The 23,338-nt window shown below is 34.2% G+C and overlaps 1 protein-coding gene across 20 annotated transcripts in view; it reads right to left on the bottom strand.

The window, feature by feature from the left end:
• Positions 1-23,338, bottom strand: part of STXBP5L (syntaxin binding protein 5L) — a 452,700-nt gene that overhangs the window by 258,176 nt on the left and 171,186 nt on the right. For all 20 annotated transcript variants that reach the window (XM_078352051.1, XM_078352048.1, XM_035274086.3 and 17 more), the window contains 2 exons: positions 18,174-18,308; positions 7,392-7,455 (listed from right to left, as the gene is read on the bottom strand). In XM_078352051.1, coding sequence (XP_078208177.1) covers positions 7,392-7,455; positions 18,174-18,308 — 199 coding nt within the window. The remainder of the gene's footprint in view (positions 1-7,391; positions 7,456-18,173; positions 18,309-23,338) is intronic.

A 23,338-nucleotide genomic window follows, 5' to 3' on the forward strand; every position in this document is an offset into this window, starting at 1 on the left:
ACTGGAGGACCATAATTTCTTTTTTTTTTATTTCCCAATATTAATGTCTGCTCTGACCCTATATTTAACAGTCCTGAAAACTAAACAGTTACTTCTGAAAATGATCACAGATGTTTCTATAATTACTATATGTACTTATGATAGCATTTCAGGATTCTTTTTCAGGGACAAACAACTAGCTCCTTTTTTTAATCAATAGCTTCTGAATCTGCAAACTCACTTACATCTGAAGACCTGATGAGATACTGTAACTTTACATTTTGATGGTATATGTCAAAAATTAAACTGCTCAATTTTTTTCTGATCATGCAAGGCAAACAACATCTCAGTCAACTTCCCAACTTATTTTGCTCCTAGAAACATCAAGATATATTAGCCATTACCATAGATTCCTGCATTGCCACTGCAGCCTTGCTGCTTATTATGGTAATTAAACCCATATTGCCAGAGGGTTAAATCTTGCCACCTGGCCTCTACCAATCCATGAATATTATAGAGCCTGACTCTCTTCCATTAACTCCTACTGTCAACAAAGGCCTTAAAAGGGACAACCACTACCAAGCTTCCAAATAAGCTAATACTTGCCTTTCTGGGGCATTTCTTACTAGGTTAAGTGAAGACAGTGTCCTCAGAAGCCTCCTAGGGAACATAGTCAAAAGGTGAGTTGCCAGAACAAACATAATGTATTCATTTTAACGTATGATCGCCCGGATCCCTTTTTTAATACTATACCAAAAGACTCTGATGTTTCTACTTTTTTTTAGTCTAGGCTTCAAGGGACTATCCCAGCAAATTACTGCTAGGACCATATCCAAATGTTCCTGCCAAAGGACTAAATTCAAAATCATAAGTAAGTGCCTCCATAAAAATAAACTCTCCTCTATGCAGCTCCCAAGTTCAAGCCCTTAAAACCCACTCTAAATACATTTCCTTGTTGAATGACAGTATTAGTCAGATCCTCAATTCCTTTGGTAGGTATTCTATTTCCTTCACATCTAGTTTATTTCTTCCTGGAGGAAGATTTATGCTTTTGTTTGGTTGTGCTGAGATCTGAGATCTGATTCTGGTTGTTTTCCTGAATGCAATAATATTGGAGGTGGTCTTGTGAGGAAAAACATCATCATACAAGGAAATTATTTTGAGTGAGGTCATTTCTGGTCATTATACCCAGAAAAGAAAAACTGCTCTCCAAAAATGGTGAAAGAGGTACATCTGCTGACCAGAAGGGTTTTAGGAAATTGGGGGTTGCTGGGATTTACAATATTCTCAGGCTTAATCTATACAAATTTCTCCATCCCAGGTTAATGGTTGAATAGTGCCCTCAAAAATTTATGTAAACCTAGAACCTCAGAATGTAATTTTATTTGGATATAAGATCTTTGCAGAAATAATTAGTTAAGGATTTCAAGAAGCAATCATCCTGGATTTAGGGTGGGCACTAAATCCCACCTAGGCCCACCCTAAATCCAATGACTGCTACTGTTATAAAAGAAGAGAACACACAGAGACATAGAGAAGATCATGAGAAAATGGAAAATGAAGTCAGAGATTCAAGTTATACTGCCACAAGTCAAGGAACATCAGGAGCCACCTAAGCTAGAAGAGGCAAGGAAGAATTCTCCCCTAGAGTCTTCAGCAGGAGCACGGCCCGACACATTAGTTTTAGATTTCTAGCTGTTAGAACTGGTAAAAAATAAATTTCCCTGTTTTAAGTCACCCACTTTGTGGTCATATGTTATGGCAGTCATAAGAAACTAATATACCAAGGTCATACTCTTTCCTTATTAGGGCTCTGACTTTATCAAATGAAACCTATCAAAGTTATGTTCTTGGTCCCTTATAAGCAGCTCCTGGGCCTATTTTTAGTGTAGTCTTCCCTAGAGCTGCAGAAGGTAAAAGTTCCTTTAAAGCTACCTTAGAGGACTTAAGGGCTTTGGTGAATTTGTAGTTAACTGTTCTGAGATGATGTAGAAATACAAAAGGACTCCCAAGGAGTCCTACACTCTATCACCTACATTCTAATCCTTGGAATCTGTCAATATGTTCCTTAAATAACAACAACAACAAAGACTTAAAAGTGAAGAATGTTTCCCAGTTGTGGTGAGAAACAGAAACAGTCGTGGAAGAAGAGTCAGAGAGATGCTATGTTGTTAAATTTGAAGATAGACAAAGGGGCTAAAAGTCAAGGAATGTAAGCAATATCTGAAAAAGGCAAGAAATCAGATTGTCTTTTAGAATTACTAAAAAAAATGCAACCCTGCTAATACCTTGATTCTAGCCCAGTGAGACTTGTGTGGAACTTCTGCCCTATAGAACTAAAAGATAATGGATTGTTTTGTTTTAAGCTATTTATGATAATTTATTTTGACAATGGAAAACTAATACAAGTGCCCTCAAGGAAGTTATTTCATCATCGTTATATAATTATCATTACCTGATATCAAACACCATGACTACTTGAGCTCCCTTTGTCTTTTCTTTCTAGAATAGAAAGATCAGTCCCTAATCACAGTAGTACATTTTTAAAGTAACTATGATGTCACTACGTAGAAGGGTTTAATTCACTTTACCTAGCACCTTCAACAGGTTTGCTGATTTTAGACAAGAGACAACCTAGCTTCAAAATCCAATACTGAGGGTTTACAAACTGGAACAGGAGTCAGCAGACTTTTTATGTAAAGGCCAGATAGTGAATATTTTAGGCTTTGCAGGCCTAACTGTTCAGCTTTATTCTTACAGCAAGAAAGCAGCCACAGACAATATCTTAATGAATGAGCACGGCTATATTCAATAAAACATTTTGAGAAAACAGGCAGCATGCCAGATTTGGTTCATGGCTGTAGCAGTCCCTTATCTAGAATAATTATAATAACTGTTATCTTAACCAGGAGTGTGTATGAAAAAAGCCTGGGGCAAGGTTTACTCCTAGTGTTTAAGGGAGTAGTGCACTTTCAGGATTGTAATAATAAAAGAAAGATGATTCATTATCACACTAATCACTATTTCATGGGGAGAAGCAAAAGAGACATCACCAGTCGCCTAACAGGTGTACTGGCATGGTCTTGCAAGAGGTCTCCAAAAGTTTATGTGAGAAAACTATGACTCAGATTAGACAAATAATAAGGAGGGAGAGAGGAAGAATTTATTATTTGTCTCTTGTCTAATATTGGTCAAGGTTTCCTCCATGGGAGGTTAACACCCTCTCTCTTCGGAATTGTACCATTTGATCCCTTTGGCATCTGTTAGGGAAGCCAGATTGAATGCCTTATGTTGTAACACATCTTCTGAATCCAGAATTAATGAAAGGAGTCAGAGACCTGAAACTAGCTTGTCAACTTCAGCAAGCAATACTGCATGAAGTTAATTAATTCTACCAAACCTGAAGTGAAGCAAGCAGCCCTTGTTTGGGAGACAAGAGAAGCTGAGATAATTCAAGCAGATGTACTCAATACTGTATCTAATCAACACAGGTATCTCTCAATTCAAAAGTACCCTCTTACATTTGATAGATAAACGCATAGTTTCTTTATAAATGATATACTGGGGGGAAGATGGCCTGTTTTCTGATTCTATGATATTATCTTGATTTTTTTTTTTTTGAGATGAAGTCTTGCTCTGTTGCCCAGGCTGGAATGCAGTGACATGATCTTGACTGACTACAACCTCTGCATCCCAGATTCAAGCAATTCTCCTGCCTCGGCTTCCCGAACAGCTGGGATTACAGATGCACACCACCACACCTGATAATTTTTTGTGTGTTTTTGGTAGAGACAGGGTTTCACTATGTTGGCCAGGCTGGTCTTGAACTCCTGACCTCAGATGATCTATCTGCCTCAGCCACCTAAGGTGCTAGGATTACAGGCATAAGCCACCGTGCCCAGCCATGTTATCTTGATTTTGTAGGAACCTTAATTTTAGCAGTTTGTTCCTTCTTGCAGTTCACCAATTAGCTTCCAAGAGAAGCTTTCCCAAATTCCAATATAAAATTTCCCATATTCCAGAAATACAAATATGTTTAAAGTTAGATAATCTATTAAAATAATTCAACAAATTAACAAATTAAGAAATAATAATCTTCATATATGTAGAAATCATTCAATAAAATTCAACACCATTTATAATTTTAAACTCAGAATATTGGAAATAGGCAGAATGTTTTTAACTTCATAAAAGCAATCAAAGATCTGCAACAACCACTTCACTTAATGCTGGAATCGTGGAAGCATTTCCTTTGAGGTTGGAAACAAAAGAAAGTTCCTAGTAAAATCATTTTTATTCAACACTACACTGGGGTCCCAGCGAACAGAAACAAAAAAGATATATATAACTATACATATTGGAAAGGAAGAAAATTTGTCTATATTTGCTGTTTTTATACATAGAATATTCCAGAGAATCTAAGAACAGCTATTAAAAACAAAACATTTAATGATGTAGCTGAATACAAAAATATTTAAAAATCAATAACTTTATAATCTAAAGATAATAAATTTTGAAACAAGATTAAGTCATAAGGGCAATAAAATCTATAAGATACTTATTATCAAATTAAACTAGCAGAAGATATAAAAGACTTTTATAAAAAATTTATAGTTATAGCAAAACACAAATGAAAACCAAAGTAAACATATCATATTTATAGATGGAACACCTATATCGTAAACATGCATATTTTCTAAGTTATACATTCAAATTTCAAACAAATCCCAGTTGAGAATTACATTGAGCTTGATAAGCTGATTCCAAAATTCATGTAGTAGAATAATGAGTCAGAAATACCCAAGATAATTTAGAAAAAGGAGACCAGCTTACCAGATATCAAGATATTTTGTAAGTTATTATAATTAATAAAGTATGTCAGCACAATACTAGATAAATAATGCAGCAAAAGGTAAAGCCCAGAAGACCCATCCAAATATGGGAACTTGATATATGAGTGAGATGTATAATCAATGGAAAATAGATTGACTATACAATAAATGAATTATTTATGTGTAAAAATAAAAGTCTACTATATCAAATCATCATAAAATAAATTACATAAAGATTAAAATCTAATTGTGAAAATCATGGTCTTAAAACAGATAGAAAAAATAGAATTGCATTTTCTCTCTGGTAGGGAAATATTTACTGACTAAAAAACAAAAAGCAAGAATCACATGAAAAGACTGATAAAACTGAATATGCTAAAATAAAGAAAAGTTCTGTGATGAAAGACTATTGATGGAAAAACTGATATATAAGAAGTAAAGTGATTTATTCAAGATTATATGCCAATAAATGCTAGAGACACAACTCAAACCTATAGTTTTCTATGCCAATATTCATCTATTTTGCAGTCTTTTCAATTTGTAATTACATAATTGCCACATTATATTCTTTCATAAAAATTTGAACAACACACAAAAAATAAGAATACTTTTGACCATTTTCCCCAATTCTGATCTTCAGTCTCCTCCCAGATTTGTTTATATTTTTTCAGGCTTTTTCTTCCTTAGGCATTTGAATATGTAAGTACAAATATAAAGGCAATGCTCAAGCGGTTTTATACCTTACTGTTCTGCAATTTTTATTTTTTAAAAATGTGTCTTAAAGAACTTTCTATATCAACACAACATTCCACAGTATGAATATATCAACAATGATTTATTCAATATTCTCTAAGAGTCACTTAGACTATTTTAACAGTTTTCCTCATTAGTCACATAAACAGTATAGATGGGGAAATGAATTTTCCAGGTCATAATAAATTCTAAAAATAAATACAAGTTTTAAATGTTGATAATGCTTAATTGCTCATCCTGGTATATATACATATATTTAGATGCTATTTCCCAGTACCTTTTCCATTATCTGATATTTTAAAATTAATATTTTCAGTGTTTAACATGTTATCAGTCTAATGGTAACAAATGGCATATTTTATTTCCCTAATTATTAGTGAGGCTGTTTCCTCCTGACTGCCAAATTCTTCTCTCTAGAAGTAAGAGGCAACCACATCAACTCTTAAAATCATCGTTTTTGGTAGCCTGACTTTCATATGTCTAAATATGTTTATATTGCTATTTTCTGATTTAGTCATTAGATATTATATACTTTCTTACTACAAAATGAGGATTTAGTACAAGTTCTTTATATATTTTGAATGTTCATTATTTGTGACATCTAGAAAATATTACATCCCACTTTGTTGCCTATCTCTTATTATGATAGACTTGTAATAGCATATGCCCTAAAGTTTTTAGATTTTTGTCCAAGAGTGTCCCTACTCCACAGTAACTATTAACCCATATCCTGCAAGCATCTTTGAATACTTTCTGAGTCGTGATTTTAATGTTTACTAAACATTGGTTCTTTATGTATGTATGAGGCAGAGGTCTTACTATTCTTTTCAAAATGAAGAACCAATTGTCCAACACCATTTATTCAATAGCTAATTATGTCCACAAATATCTTCTCTAAAATATATAACATTTTCCCAAATACCTGAAACATTTAGGGATTATTTATTTAGGTATGTTGGTCTTCCTGTACTCCCCTGTACCAATATAACATTGCATTTCTTTTTCAAAAATGTCTTGCCTATTCATAAACATTTTCTTTTCTTAATAAATTTTAAAATCACCTTTTGAATTCTTAAAAAATAAACTCTGATGACACCTGATTGGAATTATATTGTACTTGTGGATCAATGTGAAGGAACCCAGTGCTATTCCATGGGTGAGTGGACTTGCCTTTCAAGTTCAATTTTTGGTAGGCTAATTCATTTTCTATCCTATAAAAATAAACGAAGAACCAAACCTGTATACTAAATATTTATTAATGTTTTCTATAGTACTTAGCAATAATTATATATTGAAGAAACTGTATTTATAATAAGAGAAACTTTAGATATTTTCATGTTTTCAACTGTTTCCTCACCATTAACAGCAAATTATGAAATAAAGTGAATAAGAATTATTTCTGTAATCTGATAACATTTTATATATAAGTACATATTAATAAAATCAAGATTGGCTAATTTATATTATTTAATATTGATCATTTATCATTACCAAACTGAGTAACAAAGAAAAATTATAATCACATTATTAAATTCAAGCATAGAGTATTTGAAAATTAAAGTTGTTCTACATGTTATCATCTTCAAAATGCCAGTATTAAATACCAATGTTAGCTCTTGATAAAACTGAAGACTTAATTTAAGACCATCAGTAGTGTGAATCATTCATTCATTCATTTACTCATTTGTTAATTCTACAAATTTTCATTTTAAATAATATAAAATGATATCAACTGGGCTAGATATTAGATATACAATAATAGTAAGGTATACCTTTTTTCAAGAATGAGGAAAATAAAAATAATAATAATGATATCATAATACTCACTTTCCCTTCATCTCTTGGGCTATCACTTAAATGTACAACTGGACCTGGATGAGTCTTGGTGGATCTGTTAAATAAATTCAAAACAGTAATTAAAAACCAAACATTAAAATACTTTCCACTAGAGACTGAAACAAAGAAATTAAGATTACACCGGAATAAAATACCAACATTCTAGAGTTAAGCCAAGATTCACTTAAGTTTTGTTTACTTTACTAACTGTATTTTTATTTACTAACTGCAAACTACTCATTTTTAAAAATGGGATTAAACACAAAGATCCACATAACAATGGGGTTCTTTATTATCTGAAATGTTTGTTGTCAAATAAGCACCCCTGAATTTTTTAACAGTCACAAAGGTAATGCTGTAAACCTGTCTCAATTAAATTGTGAAGTACATACCTGATTTAAGACTTTCTTTCACATGAACTCTCCTCTAATTATTTTCCCCTAAAGAAAAGTACAGTGGCACCTTTGATTTAAAAATAACTCTAGTGATAACCCTCTTACAGAAAACCAACAAATTAGAAAAACCTAGTTCATTGGTTTTACCACATTTATCAGATTATTTAGTATAATAAATAAGATAATTATGAGTCTAACAGCATATTGTTAAAATAGCTGGGTTCTATCAATCTGACTTTAAATTTATTCTACTCTGATACCTGGCCTGTTTCTTTTTATAATTCCTAGTTTAACTTAAATCACTTTGAAAAGTATTACATCATGATCAAATATGACATGACCTGATATGACAAAGGTTTTATTATTGCTGCGCTTTCTGCAGCCTTTCTCCATGACCTAACAGTGCCAAATTAATCTTATGATGATTATATTATCATAGTTTCAGTTTCTTTCTTAAGGACACATAAAAATTATCAAAGATTCTATACAAAAAATGAAGAAGATTTAAATCTTAGAAACTTTTTGGAATCAAAGTGACAAATTAATTCTAGGATCTTCTGATACTGACTCCTAAGAGTCACTAAGAGGAATAAACACAGATTCATTGGATATTGATTAATTTTATTAGTGTATTCATCCTATTTTCATCTAAAAATGGAAATATTAGCACTGATCCTACTGAATAATTGTGTGGATTAAAAGATACATACAGCATCTAATACTACAGCAAAACATGGTATGCATTCACTATATAGTATGATTGATATGATAATTGAAAAATCAGAGTTACTATTTGCATTCTAGAATACATACAGGAAGACACAAGCATTCCTGTACACCAATAACAGACAAACAGAGAGCCAAATCATAAGTGAACTCCCATTCACAAAATACCTAGGAATACAACTAAAAAGGGATCTGAAGGACCTCTTCAAGGAGAAATACAAACCACTGCTCAAGGAAATAAGAGAGGACACAAAAAAATGGAAAAATATTCTATGCTCATGGATAGGAAGAATCAATATCATGAAAATGGCCATATTGCCCAAAGTAATTTATAGATTCAGTGCTATCCCCATCAAGCTACCATTGACTTTCTTCACAGAATTAAAAAAAACACACACCTTAAATTCCATACGAAACCAAAAAAAGAGCCCACATAGCCAGGACAATCCTAAGGAAAAAAAAAAAAAAAAAAGCTGGAGGCATCATGCTGCCTGATTTCAAACTATAAGACTACAGTAATCAAAACAGCATGGTGTTGGTACCAAAACAGACATCTAGACCAATGGAAGAAAACAGAGACCTCAGAAATAATATTATACATCTACAACCATCTAATCTTTGACAAACTTGAAACAAACAAGCAATGGGGAAAGGATTTCCTATTCAATAAATGGTTTTGGGAAAACTGGCTAGCCATATGCAGAAAGCTGAAACTGGGTCTCTTCCTTATACAAAAATTAACTCCAGATAGATTAAAGATTTAAACATTAGACCTAAAAACATAAAAAAAAAAAAACCCTAGAAGAAAACCTAGGTAATGTCATTCAGGACATAGGCATGGGCAAAAACTTCATGACTGAAACACCAAAAGCAATGGCAACAAAAGCCAAAATAGACAAATGGGATCTAATTAAACTAAAGAGCTTCTGAACAGCAAAAGAAACTATCATCAGAGTTAACAGGCAATGTACAGAATGGGAGAAAATTTTTGCAATCTACCCATCTGACAAAGGACTACTATCCAGAATCTACAAAAACTTAAAATTTATAGGGAAACAACAAACAACCCTATCAAAAAGTGGGCAAAGGATATGAACAGACACTTCTCAAAAGGAGAGATATTTATGCAGCCAACAAACATGAAAAAAAGCTCATCATCACTGGTCATTAGATAAATGCAAATCAAAACCACAATGAGATACCATATCATGCCAGTTAGAATGGTGCTCATTAAAAAAATCAGGAGACAACAGCTGCTGGAGAGGATGTGGAGAAACAGATATGCTTTTACACTGTTGGTAGGACTGTTAATTAGTTCAACCATTGTGGAAGACAGTGGCAATTCTTCAAGGATCTACAACTAGAGATACCATTTGACCCAGCAATCCCATTACTGGGTATACACTCAAAGGATTACAAGTCATGCTGTTATAAAACACATACCCACATATGTTTATTGCAGCACTGTTCACAATAGCAAAAACATGGAACCAACCCAAATGCCCATCAATGATAGACTAAATAAAGAAAATGTGGCACATATACACCATGGAATATTATGCAATAAAAAGGATGAATTCCTTTGCAGGGACATGGATGAAGCTGGAAACCAGCATTCTCAGCAAACTAACACAAGAACAGAAAACCAAACACTGCATGTTCTCACTCATAAGTGACAATTGAATAATGAGAACACATGAACACAAGGAGGGGAATATCACACACTGGGGCCTGTCGGGGAGTGAGGGCTAGGGCAGAGATAGCATTAGGAGAAATACCTAATGCAGACAGGGTGATGAATGCAGCAAACCACCATGGAACATGTATAAATATGTAACAAACCTGCATGTTCTGAACATGCACCCCAGAACATATATACATATACATGTGTGTGTGTGTATATATATATGTGTGTGTGTGTGTATATATTTGTATATATATGTGTGTGTGTATAGTATAAATATAAAGTATATATATATAAAGTATAAAATATATATATGGAGGAAAAAAGTAAACAGGACTTCATAAAGAGTTTACATAGCTTTAATCCTTTCCACATTTATATATAACATACCATTCATACATAAATGATGTGTTCTATAAAGGTATAAATGCCTCTGATAAGGGTTAATGTCCTTAAATTATCTTCCAGGAATTCATAAAAGCCAACTAACCATAACCTCTCTGACTCTTGGTTTGATTGAAGTAACACCAAAATGATAAGTTAGTATTTTTAAAGTTTAGGAAACCCTGAATTAAACAAAGTTAAATATTTTTTTCCTCTACAGAATTTCTTAGAGCCAAATGAGCATTGTAAATCTTCAGTTCTTTACAAAATTATTAGTCCATTAAATCCTTTTTCATTGATCATATTAATGAAATCACAGAAATTTGTTTTGAGAAACACTACTTGGATCACATACAAGACCCTTTTGTTTAGATTCTTAAACTATAAAATATTCTAGTTCTGAAAGTAATCTAGCATTAAACTTCTGTTATTTGTAGTTACTTTTTCAGATGCTAGAAGAAACATTACTTATTGTCTTAAACAAACATAGAACATATCAAAAGTGAAGAGAAAAAGCATTCACATTATTTCACTGTATACAGATAATGTCTATTAACATTTTGGGATATTTCTTCTGGCTTGTTCCCTAACATTAAACTTCCACAACCCACAAAGCACTCCTGGCAAAACTTATGATCATAAGAAATTGACCTAAAAATAAAAAAGCATCTGTGGACTCTGGATTCTGAAAATTACAAAAAAAAAAAACTTTAGATAATTCTATCATTAGATAGAATTATCAATGAACTATTTTCATGCACTAGCTACCTAACAAAATGTGCAGTAATTCTTCTAGGTATCCCTATTTAGCTCTTTTTCTCCCATTCACTAAAGTAGCCTTTTTGATATTAGTTTCCATTATGGACTTTTCATTGTCTTCCCATATCTTAAATATTGATATACCATGATGTCCTGTCCTAGACTGCTATATATTCCTACATAATATATGGTCACAAAGCCTAGGAATGAGGCAGATATTGCAAGTGAGCTAAATAGGCTGAATAAGAACTGTACCAACCTGGATAGCACATTACTCACCTACATAAAGAAAGTTACTACTCAGTTGCAGTTGATTATTGCCCTATAGGAATGCTAGACTAGGACTGTTTGATCAAGAAGTCCAATTTTTATCTTTCTTTTACCAATTTTAAATATCAGAAAATAATAATTCAGAGCATATTTAAATAATCTGATGGCCAAACAAAACATATCTATGAGTCATAATTAGTTCAATGGCTATTAGTTTGCTACCTTTTCTCTATATACTCTTCAAGCACAATTTCATCTGTTCTCATGGTTTTAACAATCCTGTAAATTCTGATCTCTCTCATCACTTTCAGATCCATATATTCTGCCTCCTAAAATTCTTCTATATCAACTCCACTTGAAAGTCTTATTAACACATTATAATTCAATATATCTAAAATTTAGCTTATTACTTTACTCCATCTCTTGCACATTCACTATATTATATACCTTTACACATGGCTGTACACCATTATACAACTGTTTATACCATGGCACCATTATATACCATTGCTCAAGCCAAACACTGGGAAGTTATCCTTAATTTTTCTCTTTATTCTTCCCTCTTTTAAATATTTCTTTAATATGTTGGTCTATCTCAACTCCTACAACTATCAACATAATTTTTACCAAGAACACAGTCTTTCTCTCCAATCATTTCTCCATGCCTGCATTCAGCATAGTATTTTTAAAATATAGAATTGATTGAGACAAATTTCTGCTTATGACTCTCAAAATCTAGCTCCCTATTAAATAAAGTCCAAACTTCTCAAATTGGCTTATAAGGCCTTTCATGTTATAAAACCTGATTACCTTCCAGCTTTATCTTTTGCTATCCTATCTCCAAGACATTCCAACAGACTAAAAACTAGAGTACTTAAAATTTCTGGGCATAGAACAGAAAATTATCTTACATTCCATCCTTTAAATATTCTGTTCCCTCGGCCTGGAATATCCTTGTCCTTGGTATTTTATTCATCTAACTGAAACTCATCCCTTGGATCTCAGCATAGATGTAACATCCTTCACAGATACCACTTTGAGATCCCATGTCTGTATTATAATAGATGTCCTTCTTATGAAATTGTCATATTGGGAGAACGATCCAAGATGGCCGATCGCTAACATCCCGGGATTGCAGCTCTCAGGGAAGGCGCGGAGGACTAGAGGATGCCACACTTTCAGACAAAGTCTGGTCGCTCACGGAGCAGAAGATCCCCCAGTGGTGGAAACACACGAGTCGCCAGCGCGACTCTCGTGGTCGGCGCAGCGGTTCAGCCGGCACCTTGACGCGGCAGCGCTCAGCGCAGAGTAAACAGGACCGGTTCCCCTTCTGACCGAGGTTTGGAGCCCCGGGAAGGCAGAGTCACCTACTACAGAAACAAGAAGGAAGCCCGACAGGAGAATTCTGGGCAGAAAAGCACCATCAGTTTTAATGCCGCTGCTCTGGCCCTGGGAACTAACAACCTGGACGTCCACTCAAGAGACCTAATCTGAAAGTTGGTAATTTCAAAGATGACAGGAGGATAAATTTACAATGATGGGAAGAAACCAGCGTAAAAAAGCTGAGAATACTCAAAGTCAGAATGCCTCTCCCTCTAAAGATGATCACAGTTCCACATCAACAATGGAACAAGGCTTGATGGAGAACGAGCGCCTCCTGATGACAGAATCACTCTTCAAGGAATGGATAATAACAAACTTCGGTGAGTTAAAAGAACATGTTGTAGCCCAACGTAAAGAAACTAGGAACTTTGAAAAAAGGTTTGATGAAATCCTATTGAGAATAGACAACTTAGAGAGGAGTATGAGTGAATTAATGGAACTGAAGAATACAATACAGGAACTCCGAGAAGTATGCACAGGTTTAAACACTCGAATTGTTCAAGCAGAAGAAGGGATATCAGAGGTCAAAGTCCAACTTAATGAAATAAAACGTGAAGAAAAGATTAGAGAAAAAAGGATAAAAAGGAATGAGCAAAGTCTCCAAGAAATGTGGGACTATGTGAAAAGACCAAATTTACGTTTGATAGGTGTACCTGAATGCGACGGAGAGAAGGAATCCAAGCTGGAAATTACCCTTCAGGATATTATTCAGGAAAATTTTCCTAAACTAGCAAAGCAGGTCAACATTCAACCCCAGGTAATACAGAGAATACCACAAAGATATTCCTCAAGAAGAGCAACCCCAAGGCACATAATCGTTAGATTCACTAGGGTTGAAACGAAGGAGAAAATACTAAGGGCAGCCAGAGAGAAAGGTCAGATTACCTACAAAGGCAAGCCTATCAGACTTACAGCAGATCTCTCGGCAGAAACTCTACAGGCCAGAAGAGAGTGGGGGCCAATATTCGACATCCTCAAAGAACAGAACCTTCAGCCCAGAATTTCATATCCAGCCAAACTAAGCTTCACAACTGAAGGAAAAATAAAATCTTTTATGAACAAGCAAGAACTCAGAGATTTTATTACCACCAGGCCTGCTTTACAAGAGCTTCTGAAAGAAGCATTACACACAGAAAGAAACAACCAGTATTAGCCTTTCTAAAAATACACCAAAAAGTAAAGAGCATCAACATAAAGAAGAATTTACACCAACAAATGGATAAAACAGCCAGTCAACATCAAATGGCAGTAACCCTAACTTTAAATTGACTGAATTCCCAATCAAAAGACACAGCCAAAACCCAATGGCATGTTACATCCAGACCTGTTTCACGTGCAAGGATACACAAAGACTCAAAACAAAGGGATGGAGAAAGATTTACCAACCAAATGGAGAGCAAAAATAAATAATAAATAAATAAAAAGCAGGAGTTGCAATTCTTGTATCAGATAAAATAGATTTTAAAGCAAAAGATATAGTGGTAAAAGGATCAATGCAACAACAAGAGCTAACGATCCTAACACCCAGATACGAGACTTAGATTCAATGAGACAGAAAATTAATAAGGATATCAAGGACTCGAACTCAGATCCAGAACAAGTAAACTTAATAAATATTTATAGAGCTCTCCACTTCAAATACACAAAATATACATTCTTGTCAATACCACATCACACCTACCCATTAGTTTAAATGAAACATTGATTGGCCATTATTAATACCCAATTTTTTTCAAAATAAAGCAATATTTCCATTTACTCTCCCTCTTTCTCTTCCTCTTTCTTCCTCTCCTTTACTTATTTATTTATTTTTTCTTTCCTTCTCTCAAAAAAAAAGAAATCAACTTGTAAACCTCTAGATCCAGGTCGGCAATGTCTCTTTCATTGCTTGATTTCCTTTCTTCCCTTCCCTCCCTCCCTCCCTTCCTCCCTCCCTCCCCGCTTCCTCCCTTCCTTCCTTCCTTCATCCCTTCCTTCCTCCCTACCGTCCTTATTCCCTTCCTTCCTGCCTTCCCCTCCCAAAAAAAAGAAAATTACAAAAAAAAAAAAGAAATTGTCATATTATATTACCAATATATTATAATTATCTTTTTATTTAGCTTTGTCTTCATTAAACTGAAAGTCCCAGGAGTACAGAAATTGTGTTTTCTCTTTTCATAGTTGTTTCTAGTATCTATCAAATAACAGAGCTCATTAAACATGTTTGAATGATGTTAAACATGAGTCTTACACTTTTATGATTTGTTTATACATTTCATGCTTCAATTTTAACCACACTTTAAAAAAAGGTTCCTTTTTTTAAATGTTAGGGCTACCCTACAGAATATCTGTTTCTTGTGCTAGAATCTGGAATATAAATTTGATAATTTTGATAAATAATGATAGTTTAGTTCTATACTGTTATTTTATAAGGTATTCTGCAAATATCATGGTTTATATGAAGAATGTGTTCCAGGTTCCAAATAACCAATATATACATTTTGGAAATACAACTATTCATACTCTTGGGAATTGCCTCTAATTACAATTAGAATAATTCACTAAAAATAGAAACAAGCTGAAAAATAAACATTAAATAAAAAGTATTTCAATAAGGACTTAAAATAGGAACAATCTCATATTTTTAAAGATAATTCTTGCATTTGTCCTACTTACAAAATATATTGTTAAAATTCACAAACTAAAATTGTATTTATTAAGAGTCTTAATTATATGCATATTTTATTACTGTCCCATACACTTAACGTAATTAACAGGAAGTTAGATACATTTTCCAATGTATCTCAAGAGGTAGAGAGCAATAAAAAGACAATTCTGGCAGACTGGAAATTGGCATTTAAAATGTTATTTATCACAGTGGAATTAGAATTCTGTGAAACATACTTTTGGAAATCTGGTCTAAATAAATCAAGAGACATTCAGGAAGTGATGACATATGGTTTATTAATAATTTCTCTGAGATATTTCAAGAACGTTTTCAGAGGCATGTATAACTCTATAAAGCACAGTTTTATATATAAAATAGATGCCATTCTAATGTTGAATCATATGTATAATACTATGAAAATAAAAATGCCTTATTTTGCCTCTATAATTTCTCCTGATCTTAGCTTCCCTTATAAGACACATTTTTAAAAACTCTTAACTAGTCTTGAAGTTGTAGAGACTATATAAATACATAAATATAAAGTATAAGTCATTAGTTTAGGTGCTAATCTGAACCATGAAAGGATTTGTTATGTAAATAAATATAGGAACAACATCGCAAGAGTGGTGAAATATTTGATTTGCTTAAGATAGTAAACTTTTCTCAATTACTTTAGTAGCATTCAACCTGAACACAAATGATGCGTCTATGTATGTTTCACTAATATTGAATTTGTTTAAAAGTTTTATAACTGAATCTTCTCTTGTTTATCTAAGCTTGTATGTTTTTATCAATATCCTGAAACAATATTATATAAAATACTAAATTCAGCCCTCTTTATTGCTTTTATAGGACTAGGATTACAGGGGGAAATGACCCTCCCAAATACCTAATAAAGTAACTTTTGGGAGAAACGTAATTGTTTATGGATAAATGTTTTTAGAAATATTCACACAGAACAATGAAACAAGAGAAAAATAGCTCAAACCAATTATCTTGAAAACATAAATAAAAGCTGTAAGTCAAGAGTAGTATGTAACAAGTATTCATATTAATGCTTCATTAATATCATTAATCATTTAGTATTGACTTTGGAAAGCACAGAGATAAGCCAAGTATGAAGAACAAGAAAAGAACAATAAACAAAAATTCTACTCTGGAGCAGTTCCTAATCTAATGAGGGAGCATTAATAAAAGACCCATTCAGACGTAATACAAAAGGACTATCAAGAGTATAAATAGTAACAACCTTCCTTATACATGCATACTAAAACATTAAGATTAGGTAAAAGATTTATTTCCTAAAACAGGGTGTTTTAATCAGAATTTTGCAGAATAACTTTGTAAATTAGACTAACTATAATGCAGAAAATAAGCCCGCTTCAAGACAAACATCTTATCAAGGACCTAATATGTACAGAGTATAAACGTGTTAAATAAAAGTTGTTTTTCTGATTAATAATTTTGCTAGAAGAATTGCTTATGTATATACTATGAATAGATGGTGATATAGTTTGAATATTCATTCCTACCCAAATCTCATGTTGAATTGCAATCCCTAATGCTGAAGGTATGACCTGGTGGGAGGTATTTGGATCATGGGAGGTGTATTTCTTTTGAATGGTTTAGCACCACCTCCTTAGGGATCTTCTTGTGATAGTGAGTTCTTGCCATAGTAAGTGAGTTCTTGCAATAGTGTGTATATTCTTGTGAGATCTGGTTTTTTATAAGTGTGTGGCACCCCCACAACTCTCCTTTTGTTCCTGCTTTCACCATATGACATGCCTGCTCCCCTTTCACCTCCCACCATAACTGTTAGCTTCCTGAGGCCTCCCTGAAAGCTGAGAAGATGCCAGCATCATGCTTCACCAGAACCATAAGCCAATTCAACCTCTTTTCTGTATAAATTATTCTGTCTCAGGGATTCCTTTATAGCGATGCAAAATGGCCTAATACAGATGGCTTGAAATTCCACAAAGTATGATATTTGGAAAAATTCACATTTTATATGCACAGAAACTTAAACATCAGTGCCAAAGCCAAAGTGGTCATCACTATCAATCATATACCCAAAAAAACCATATATATCATAACATAAAATATTTGAGCCCAGAACAGTATTTTAATGAGGCAAGAAAAGAGAAAGCTAAAAGCATTAAAATCATATGCAGCAGTCATGATTATTTTTACATAACACAATTCATTCTCACTGAAAGTGGCTATAACTTGTATAAGTGATTATAACAAAGTGAGATTTCCATGACTAACTTGTAGAATAAGCCTTATTATACTGTTATCAAATTTTTAGATATAAACTTTAATTATTTATGGTATTTGGAAAGCCTAAAATATTATAATATGTATTTTTTAAAGCCTTTATGGCTTTAAGTTATTTTACTAAACTTCTCACTCAAATTCATTATAAATTATTAATAGATGTATCAAATAACTGTAATTTGACCTATATGTTACAAAACTGTATAAAGTATTTAAGCCAATAAAGTGATGTCCAAGTTCAAACTTACAGTTCAATTGCCTTGTTCCACATGATAACATATCCAGAAAGAATGAAAGATTCAATATTTACAATGTGTGTATTTCCTCTTTCTGTTCCAACATAAAGCCATTTACTCTGGAAAGGTAGATGACAGTAAGTAATTCTGAAAGAAAGAAAATTATAATTAAAATATCTAAATTTTGCATATGGTCAGCATTATATTTTCCTTACATGTATTATGTAGTGATAGCTATATAAACAATACAATTTACTATATACTCAAGTATAGCATGTAGTTATTCATTTAAAGTATAGAATAAATAATACTATAGCATTAAAAACAATAATAATAAGCACTATTAATAAGTGCCAATATGGGCATTTACATTATTTCTAATTCTGAAAATGGCAAGACAGATATATATATTTGTTTTACAAAAATGAAACTGTGGCTGAATTTTTTTTGTTTACTTGCCTAAGATTTATAGCTAATAGACAAGGATGCCCTCTCTCACCACTCCTATTCAATATAGTACTGGAAGTTCTAGCCAGAGCAATCAGGCAAGAAAAAGAAATAAAGGGTACTCAAATAGGAAAGGTGGAAGCCAAATTGTCTCTATTTGCAGACGACATGATAGTATACCTAGAAGACCCCATCGCCTCAGCCCAAAAACTCCTGAAACTGATAAACAACTTCAGCAAAGTCTCAGGATATAAAATCAATGTGCAAAAATCACAAGCATTCGTCTACACCAATAACAGACTTAAAGAAAGCCAAATCAAGAGCGAACTGCCATTCGCAATTGCTACAAAAAGAATAAAATACCTTGGAATACAACTCACAAGGAACGTAAGGGACCTCTTCAAGGAGAACTACAAACCACTGCTCAACGAAATCAGAGAGGACACAAACAGATGGAGAAACATTCCATGTTCATGGTTAGGAAGAATTAATATCGTGAAAATGGCTATACTGCCCAAAGTAATTTACAGAATCAACGCTATCCCCATCAAGCTACCATTGACTTTCTTCACAGAACTGGAAAAAACCACCATGAACTTCATATGGAACCAAAAGAGAGCCCGCATAGCCAAGTCAATTCTAAGCAAAAAGAACACAGCGGGGGGCATCACACTACCGGATTTCAAACTATACTACAAGGCTACAGTAATCAAAACAGCATGGTACTGGTACCAAAACAGAGATATAGACCAATGGAACAAAACAGAGGCACCAGAGGCAACACAACATAGCTACAACTATACAATCTTTGATAAACCTGACAAAAACAAGCAATGGGGAAAGGATTCCCTATTTAACAAATGGTGTTGGGAAAACTGGCTAGCCATGTGCAGAAAGCAGAAACTGGACCCCTTCCTGACACCTTACACTAAAATTAACTCCAGATGGATTAAAGACTTAAACATAAGACCTGGCACCATAAAAACCCTAGAAGGAAATCTAGGCAAAACTATCCAGGACATAGGAGTAGGCAAGGACTTCATGAACAAAACACCAAGAGCATTGGCAACAAAAGCCAAAATAGACAAATGGGACCTAATCAAACTCCACAGCTTCTGCACGGCAAAAGAAACAGTCACTAGAGTGGATCGGCAACCAACAGAATGGGAAAAAATTTTCGCAGTCTACCCATCTGACAAAGGGCTGATATCCAGAATTTACAAAGAACTGAAGCAGATTTACAGGAAAAAAACAAACAAGCCCATTCAAAAGTGGGCAAAGGATATGAACAGATACTTTACGAAAGAAGACATATATGAGGCCAACAATCATATGAAAAAATGCTCATCATCACTGGTCATCAGAGAGATGCAAATCAAAACCACATTGAGATACCATCTCACGCCAGTTAGAATGGCGATCATTAAAAAATCTGGAGACAACAGATGCTGGAGAGGATGTGGAGAAAAAGGAACACTTTTACACTGTTGGTGGGAGTGTAAATTAGTTCAACCATTGTGGAAGACAGTGTGGCGATTCCTCAAGGCCTTAGAAATAGAAATTCCATTTGACCCAGCAATCCCATTACTGGGTATATATCCAAAAGACTATAAATCGTTCTACTATAAGGACACATGTACACGAATGTTCATTGCAGCACTGTTTACAATAGCAAAGACCTGGAAGCAACCCAAATGCCCATTGATAATAGACTGGATTGGAAAAATGTGGCACATATACACCATGGAATATTATGCAGCAATCAGAAATGATGAGTTTGTGTCGTTTGTAGGGACATGGATGAATCTGGAGAACATCATCCTCAGCAAACTGACACAAGAACAGAAAATGAAACACCGCATATTCTCACTCATAGGTGGGTGATGAAAAATGAGAACACATGGACACAGAAAGGGGAGTACTAAACACTGGGGTCTATTGGGGGGAAAAGGGGAGGGCCAGTGGGAGGGGGAGGTGGGGAGGGATAGCCTGGGGAGAAATGCCAAATGTGGGTGAAGGGGAGAAGAAAAGCAAAGCACACTGCCATGTGTGTACCTACGCAACTGTCTTGCATGCTCTGCTCATGTACCCCAAAACCTATAATCCAATAAAAAATTTAAAAAAAAAAAAAAAAAAGATTTATAGCTAATAAGCTGCAAAAATGGGATTCAAATCCTTTCCTGCTAGGTTACAAAATTAACATCTTTCCACTAAGCTACATTTTTTTCTATTTTTAAAATCATATTTGATTCAAATACATAAATTTCATATTATCATATTTCACAAATTTTATATTTGCTTCAAATACATAAAGATCATATTTGCTTCAAACACATAAATGTCAGAGTTCATAGAAAAGTCATAAATGAGATGATAAATTAGTTTTTATTCAGATGATTGGCATCTAAGCAGTAAAAAGAAAACTTATAAAGTCAGAGATCCACTGTACTCTTCCCTTAATACTATTGTTCTGTTCTCATCTTCATGATGGGCTTTTTGACTAGCTTTAGGACCTGTTCCATAGCCAATGAAACTATGACTTCTATATATGAAATATGGTAATTTACCAGAATCTTCCATTAACACTATCACTCCTTCTAGCTTGGCCTAATCATGCTCTTTTGTCACTCTTCAAAAGAGAAAAAGGATAAGTTCACAGCTATCTCTTGTCAGACAGATAAATAATTTTTTTGAAGTGAATGACAAATTTCTAATATGATATTGTCTTGTACTTCTGCATATAAGAATTAAAAAGTGAACATCCAGTGTGTCCAATTTATATTCTCAGTCTCATTCACTGAAGTTTTGAACAGCCTGTTTCTTTGAACAAAACTTCATCTATTATTCAAAGCACACTACACACTACATGCAAAAATTTAAAAGCCCTGCTGTTACATAAGCGATTACAAAGTTAATTGACAATATAATTAATGTGTAACATGTATCATCAGAAAATTTTGATTAAAACCTAAAATCTAGAATTGCTGTTGCCAAGGGATATTTAATGATGTTGCACAGGAAATAACTTGATGGTCATGTTTCAAGGCAATGAAGAATCAATTTTCAATTCAATCCTAGGTAGAGAGAAAAAACTCACTTTAAAGAGGATTAAGATAATCCTTTTAGAATTACTGGGACAGTGAAGAAAACACTAATCCCATTAAAGAAGACACAAATATAGGGGTTCAAGTAAAAAAAAGTAAACTTAAATATTACATAGTCACTTTGATGATTAAGAAGAAAAGTGTAAGAACTGCCAGGTTTCAGTAATGAGGCAGAACTAGAATTATTCCTTGAACTAGTAACTACTTTATTCCTGGTTTTTATTAAATATAAACTAGAGCCTTTATATCAAACAGGTTTCACCTTATATTCAATGTCCAACTGATGGGTAGTGGTTACAACAACTACATAAAGATTCTCAGATTTTAACTGAATCCCCCAAAACAGAGTAATAGGGTTTCTTAGAATAATTGCTATAGGTAAAGAAAAGGATATAACAACACTTGTGCTGTGTATTTGCTAACTCTAATAAGTGATTAGTCAATAGCTTTATACAACTTGATTTATTATATTTAATAATTACACTTTCATTTGTAACTTATTTCTACCACCACTGTACCTGAGAGATGAAGGATTTTTTCTATAACATGTGAGCCTTGGAAAAATAATCTTATTCCTATATCCATATTAACTATCATTTAATAATCTAAGATATTTTTAGCCTTCCATCTGTTCATCCATTTATTCAATCTTCACTGAATAACTCTCTATAAAAAAATATTGTTGTGGGGAGAGACCAAGATGATTGACTGGAAATAGCTGCAGCCAGAGGCTCCCACTGAGAAGAATGAAAATGACAAGAGAAGAAAAAAACTGCAAGTGAGTCCTACACCAGCAACTGAAGTATCCAAGTTCTCTCATTAGTACTGAATAGCAGCAAGAAAAAGCAGAGTGGAGTAATGGCCCAGCTGGGAGCTGAAAGCAAGGGGAGCTCCCACCTCCAGCCACGCAAGGTGGGGAGTGATTGTACTACTCCACCCAGAAAACTATGCTTTTTCCAAGGATCTGTGCAACCTTCAAATCAGGAAATCCCTTTTTTGAGCCCAGGAGACCAGGGCCTTGGGTCCTGAGCACAGAGTTGTATGGATTCTCAGCAGCGACTCAGCTGGAGACTGTTTAAGATTACCAAGTCCCTGAGGGGACTGGCAGCTGCCATTACTACAGCTGCCTGCTGCCTAACATGACTGAATCCTGTGGAAATGAGTGGCAGCCATAATTGCAGCTCCAATCTGCCACTTTTTCCCTGCTGGTGCCAGGAAGACTGGAAAGTCTGGACCCAGGAGAAATACTCCACAGGGCAGTGCAGCAGCTGTGGCAGATCATGGCCAGGCAGCCTCTTTAGGCTGGACCCTGGCCCATCCCTCCTCATGGGTGGGACCTCCCTGCAAGAATTTCAGAAACTCCAGCTAGGTGTTTACAGACAGAACTCTCATCTCCCTGGGACCAAGCCCCTTGGGGAAGGGGCAGTTATGGTCCCATGGATCAGTAGAATTAATCTTTCCCCCTTATGGCTCTGAGGAACCTGGGAAGGGCAGATGAGTCAGATTCCCCACCACAGTGCACCCCTTCTGCCAAAGGGCAGCCAGAGTACTTCGTTAAGTGGATTCCTGATCCCATGTCTCCTGATCAGGTAAGAGTCCCCAAAAAGAGTGGCCAGACACCTTATT

Source organism: Callithrix jacchus, chromosome 15, assembly GCF_049354715.1.
Source record: "Callithrix jacchus isolate 240 chromosome 15, calJac240_pri, whole genome shotgun sequence".
Taxonomy (NCBI): Eukaryota; Metazoa; Chordata; class Mammalia; order Primates; family Cebidae; genus Callithrix; species Callithrix jacchus.